The sequence below is a fragment of the Corvus moneduloides genome, chromosome 13, assembly GCF_009650955.1.
Source record: "Corvus moneduloides isolate bCorMon1 chromosome 13, bCorMon1.pri, whole genome shotgun sequence".
Lineage (NCBI taxonomy): Eukaryota > Metazoa > Chordata > Aves > Passeriformes > Corvidae > Corvus > Corvus moneduloides.
The window spans coordinates 18,078,718-18,084,717 of record NC_045488.1 but is presented as its reverse complement, the minus strand read 5'-3'; the positions used below and the strand labels follow the sequence as shown (position 1 = coordinate 18,084,717).

At 43.8% G+C, this 6,000-nt stretch overlaps 1 protein-coding gene across 1 annotated transcript in view; it reads right to left on the bottom strand.

Moving 5' to 3' along the window:
* Positions 1 to 280: 280 nt before the first annotated feature.
* The window catches only part of PSTPIP1 (proline-serine-threonine phosphatase interacting protein 1), a 52,030-nt gene continuing 46,310 nt past the window's right edge, over positions 281 to 6,000 (bottom strand). Inside the window, exons 14-15 of the mRNA XM_032122514.1 lie at positions 5,211 to 5,308; positions 281 to 3,667 (exon numbers count right to left, since the gene is read on the bottom strand). Coding sequence (XP_031978405.1) covers positions 3,536 to 3,667; positions 5,211 to 5,308 — 230 coding nt within the window. The 3' untranslated portion in view covers positions 281 to 3,535. The remainder of the gene's footprint in view (positions 3,668 to 5,210; positions 5,309 to 6,000) is intronic.

Below are 6,000 nucleotides of genomic sequence, written 5' to 3'. Positions count from 1 at the left end.
AAGCCACAGCACAGTGATTCTGCCAGGAGGTTCTGTGGTACCACAAAGTGTGTAAGTTATACCACCAGTGGTGAGGTTAGGTGTTCCTTAATGCCCAACCAGGCTCCTATTAGACACCCACCACCTGGTGCTTGGCTTGTAGTGCATCTCCTTTTGGCATCCATGTGCTTCCACTTAAACTGCATTCAGTAATCAGTGAGCTGCAACTGGGAGAAAATTACCTCTGGAGAGGAGACTCAGACTATGAGTGCACCTCTTGAAGAAGCAAGACAAGAAGGAAGCCAAGGTAAGAGTTTTTACTGTTTATGCCTTATGTACATGATTTGTCAGCTCTTTGGCTGATGTATGCTGGGGTTGTTCATTCTACCCAACACTTCAAACTATGAACAGTTCACTGTGCTCCTGCTGTTGCTACATGCTCAGCTGGGAAGAGGTTAATTTCTTCCTTTTAGCTGCCTAGTTGTTGGAAATGCTGGAAGCTGGATGGCTCTACAGATCACTGAGCTTGGCAGGAGGCCTGGCTGTGTTGGCTATCCTAGAGCTGTGTCTCTTGGATCTCTGTTTCTAGTCTGATACTACTTTGTTGTTACTACAGGCTTGTGTGCTCTTAATATGCCATATGCAGAAATCTGTTCTGTGCAGCAACAGACCTCGCACTGCACTTGCAGACATTTCCTAATTGCATGTGGTTGCCATTGGTTAAATGTTATTTTTTACAGGTTTTCCTGTTCTTCTCCTTAACTGATAGTAAATGGTAAAAGAGAACAGTATGCATGTTTTGACTTTAGTATAAGAATGCCACTGGAAAGGGCCTGTTTCAGTTTCCCATCTTAGCTGAAAATTGCATGATAACTTGATTGTGTCAGTTTTATTGCCCAGATGTTACCAACTGGAGAGGAAATGTTAAAAAGGACAGTATTATTAAGGTAGTAACCTACAACTGACCTTCCTGTTTTTCGTACTGATGGGGGTGGGTAGATGGATGACACCTAAAATGTGGGTATTCTCAGAGGGTGTGGGTATTTCTCTATATCTCTGTTTTATTTGTGACAAGTGCTGCCATGCAGATAGGGCAAACTGAAGAATTTGGCTGATAAGTAGTTCCAAGCCATATCTAGACAATGTGAAGCAGAGGATTCATGAGAAAACATTGCTGGTGCTTTTTCATTTCCTGAACAGTCTGGAGTTAGCATGTGGGACCCAAATGCTGTGACACTGGGGAGATTTTGAAATACCTATAACTTCTTGCCATTCAACAGTATTTACTTGACAGAAGAAGAGACTGGTAGGAAGGAAACTGGTTTCCTGACTTTAATAGCAAAAATACGGAATGATTTGATGGGATAGAAACAGCAGCTACCATACCACTCGCTGTCTGTTGGTGATGTGGACCATGTGGTCCATGGAAGCAAAGATGATCTGTAATGGGGTTTCAGGGTAATCAAGACTGGGCCCTGCAGTGCCTTGTGTGAGGTTGTCTGGGCCCCCAGAGAACTGAGGAGTCCTGCAAAACCCATGTGTCCCACATCATTAGAGAAGGTGCATCTCAGTGGTTTTGGGTTTTTTTTTTTCTGTTTAATCAAGATAATCTGCAAAATACCTACCTAAATTTATTTATGTGTTGGTTTCTTACAGTCTTCTTTGTGGAAGATTGAGTGTTCAAGAAGTAAATACATTAAAGCTCTTGTGCTTTCAGTTTCCTCTCCTGCTGTAGCTAACAGGGGATGCTGTGGTTGTCGGGCAGCCTCCACTCATAAAGCCCTGGCCAAGCTGAAGCTACTGTGCATCTTTCTGTCACTTCAGGCATGGTCACAGAAACCTCTCCTTCCCTTTCCAGCCTGGACAAGCACTGCTGTTCTTACACTGCTGCCTTCAGTGCCATCTCTGCTCCTCCTGAGCCTGTGCTAATGCCAGGGGCTCAGAGCCCTTCAGCACTGATGTGGATGTGCTGCATGATAACTTGTGGGAGTGTGGGAAGGACAAGTGTGCCTGTGCAAAGGACTGTAGGCAGCTAAAGAAAAAGGGCCTGCAGCAACTTCTATTCCATTCTTGAAGAAAGAATTCGAATAAGATACTGCAAGTGCCTCTGACCTTCATTGTGTTTCATTTAAGAAAAGATTGCATTGGCCATTACAACTTTTTTCTTCTGTCTAAATTTCTCTTGTCTTTCTTGCTGTGTCTGAGCTAACAGTTCCTCCCTCCTCCATGCCTTTCAGATAGCCATAGGATTAACTTTCATTGTCTTGATTCAGTTATAAGACCGGAAATCTTGGCAAACACAGTCATTCTGCCCCCAGAAGCAGTTTGCTCTAATTCAAATTAAATCACCGATTTTTAATGTTTTTTTAACTATCTTGAAGTACTGAAAAGGGAGGAGTAGCAGAAACTACCCATCAATCCCTTGTACAGTACAGTAACAGTTGGAAACATTCTTAAATATTGAACTAGAAAGACTGATAGAGCTGAAATCTGTGAAATACAGTGAACCTGCACAGTGCAACTTCTCTGAAGAGGGTTTGTTGAAGAATGAGCACATTAGGCGTGCCTGCAAAGAAACCAGAATGTCCCTGTGCCAGCAACCCCAGAGGTGCAGAGGCTGCAGGCAGCACATGGAGACAGAGCAGCCTGTGGGCAGAAGAGGAGAGGTGGAAGGGAGGCTGCCCTGCTGACACCAGTGTGGAGATTGCAGGAGGAGGTAATTGGCAATTCTCTGGCGCTCAGAGGAGAGGAATCAGGGCAGTGCAGCACTGCTGGAGGCTTTGCTTAGCTGCTGTTTGTGTTGTTGGATTTTTAAACTTCAAAATCCCAAAGAGGCGTTAGGGAAACCTTCCAACCAAGGCGAAAGCAAGCCTTGGGCTCATCATCTGTCCCAGAATCCAGTGCAAAGCAGAGCCATGGCTAGCATGGATTTCATTGTCTTAGGAGATGGTTGCGATGGGGAGTGCCTCAAGTTTTCCTGCTAGGGATGTGTCCTGGACCTTCAGGTGCTCCTCTCTAGCTGCATTCACTTTTTTTCATGTTTTCATCAGTGACTTATAACCCATCCACTGTTAAAAATGCCAGCATGGTCTGTGGAGGGAGAGAAAGGGATCCATGGCAGAGAACGTGGCTGCTGTGACTATGAGGGTGGCTCACAGGCTGGCTGGAGACAGTCCTCCATCTGGAGAAACTGCACTTGCTTCTGTGATCTTTTCCCTTTGCACAGTTGAGATCTGGGCAGGATTTTCCTCCCAGGGTCTCTGAGCTTTGCAACACTGCTGGCAGCACAGTGTGCTGAAGGTAGGACTGTGCCAAAGCATGCAAGTCCTAATTTCTCAGGAGTGAGGATGGTTTTTGTAGACAGTATAGGGCAGGAGATGCTGGGATGAGGCAGGAGCAAGGGAGAGAAAAGCATGGTCAGTTGGTTATTTCCTGACTGGTAGTTGTAGAAAACATTATTATTGGGATGCCCTTGGTCAGCTGAAGCAGACCTTGTGTGCTGATTGTTTTCAGTAATAGAGTATTTGTAAAGTCTGAGGACTGGGGCTTCTTTTCATCAAAGCTTTTCAAGATAAGACCCTGGCACGAAGCCTTGTTGCCCATTCCTTTCTGCTGTCCACCAGCCATCCTCATTTTCTGCAATGACAGCTACAATGTCTCCTTCACTGATGTCCAGTTCATCCACGTTCTGAAAGGAGAAAGGGAAAAGAAATGTAATTAGCCTGAGAGCACAAGAGGGCCCAAGCATGTATCTGGTGGGGTTTTTTTTAATCCTGCCCTTCATCAACAGTCTGCTGGTGTCCTTCTGGTTGCAATGAGCCTGAAATACCAGACAGTGAGGGATTAAGCATTTGGGCTATTTCCTTAAGATCCTCAAATTTCCCCAGCCTCCAGGGTGTCTCCTCATGCATAACTTGATGGTTTTATCACTGGGGAAGTCCAGAAAGGGTTAAATACAACTCTCCTAAACCAGCTCACCATGACCTGCATAGTCTGCAGGTGTTGCTAAATAAAACAGAGCACAGCTTAATGCCTAAGGGGGATAAAAGTGTCTCTGCTAATCCATGCCTGAAATAGGTCTCTCAGTTCTTTTAGTAGGGAACAGCAGTGACCAGTGGGGGAACAGTGACTCCTCGACAGCAGTGACTTTCATCCCCAGACAAATGCAGTAGTTGCAAATAAGCTCTCCCTGAGCTCCCAGGCAGCTATCAGTGTTCAGTGGTGCTGCCCTATTTTCCATAGGAAACCACTTTGCTACCCACAGTGTAGTAAATAGAAAACATCCAGAGATGTTTGACGTGTCAGCTAAAACTAAATTTAATGCATCTGAGTAGGTAAGAATGGACTCAAAAAATGAGAGGCCTCAATGTACATATACTAAAGGTAGTAACAGGCTCTTTTCTCAGCAGGGAAAATCCCTGTGTGGCATAGTTTTAAGGCGACTCCGGGAGTAACGAGCTGATCCAGTAGTCTCCTTAGGGGAACTGCCATTAACAGTGAGGTGCTTTCAGCCGTGCTTGCATGAAATTTCAGGTAAATAATAAAAGAAAGTTTAAAATTAAGCAAAAAAACCCCAACATCTAATAAAAGGTGTTGGAATACTGCTGCACTAAAGGGCAAGTGCTCCTCTTGAGCTTTTTCTGTTTTCATCATTTATCTGGCTATCTATTTTGTCACTGTCACATTTCTTCAATGTTGGCTGTTTATGGCAGGTCCCTTGATGTGAGGCTCTCTCTGCACTGAGACATGAGACCTCCTGGATGCTGTTTCTTCTGCTGATCTAAAGCTAGTAAAAGGAACCTTTAAACTGACATGTAAAGCAACTGGGGTTGGAGTCCATGTTCTGGAGTCCATCAGAATTAGCAAATATTTATAACCAGTCCATTCACAACCTTTTACTAATTGTATTCTGCCTAGTTAAGACTGGAATCAGGGAGAATTCAATATCCCAGTTAAGGATGCAGGTTGTTCTCTTTAACAATCTTTTGGCAGATGAACCACATCCACTGTGATTCTGCAACTTGCAACATGGAAGTATAGGGAAAGAATGTCCTTTGTGGGATTTAGTCCCTTCCAGCATGGAGAGCCAGCATGCTAAACAAATCACATCCCTGGCTGTAAAATGATGGTAATATCTCCTTCACAGAATTTACAGTTTCAAGATGTTTGAATCAGTATCATTTATTTTAAATCTAACACTATGAAGTATTTATTTTGAAGCCTTTTTTTACCTGGGCTGTGTAGTCATAAAGTACTCTGTAGTCCTGTGATGATGTGATCCCAGCTTTTTCATGTACAAAAATGGATGCATAGACTCCGTCTGTTCTTTCTGGTAGGAAAAAAACAAGGAAGAAATACCCACCACAGAAACAAAGGGTTCAGTCGCTTATAAATGCGTGGGATCATATGCAAGAGTTCACAAATACAAGGGTTTCTGTTCTCTCTCTGCCTGGAGATGTACATGTATAGAAAAGCTGCTGTGAACTGTAGGTAAAGTGTTGCACAAAAACTGTCCCCCATTGATGGAATGACAATACACCCATTGAACTTTGTGGGAGGTCAGAAACTAGCTTCAGCCTCATCCAGGTTGGGAAAAATGTTTACCCTGGTGAAACACAATCCAAGGAGGGAAATGGTCTGATTAAAATGGTTTAAAAATGTTGCTACTGGGGGTATAAAATTCTAGCAGTTCAGTGACTCACATAGGGCTTTTTTTTCCCCTTGAGAAAAATGGAAAATACTGTGCCAATGGGTCACCGACATTTTCCAGTGGTTTCTATAGTTCTCACACAGCTATTTGTCATGGACATAACTTTTTTTGCAGTTGTTTTGGCTTAGTAAGTTTGTTATAATTGCGAAATTCCTTATTTCTTCCTGGCATCTGTCTGGGAGCTTCCCCTGCTGAGCACCAAATGCAGCAAGTGAGAGTCTGGGCTCTGTTTCTGGGTGCCCAAGCAGGCAGGTCTGACAGAGGCAGTTGATTTTAAAGCTGTTTGAAAACAACTTTTCGTTTGGTAAGAA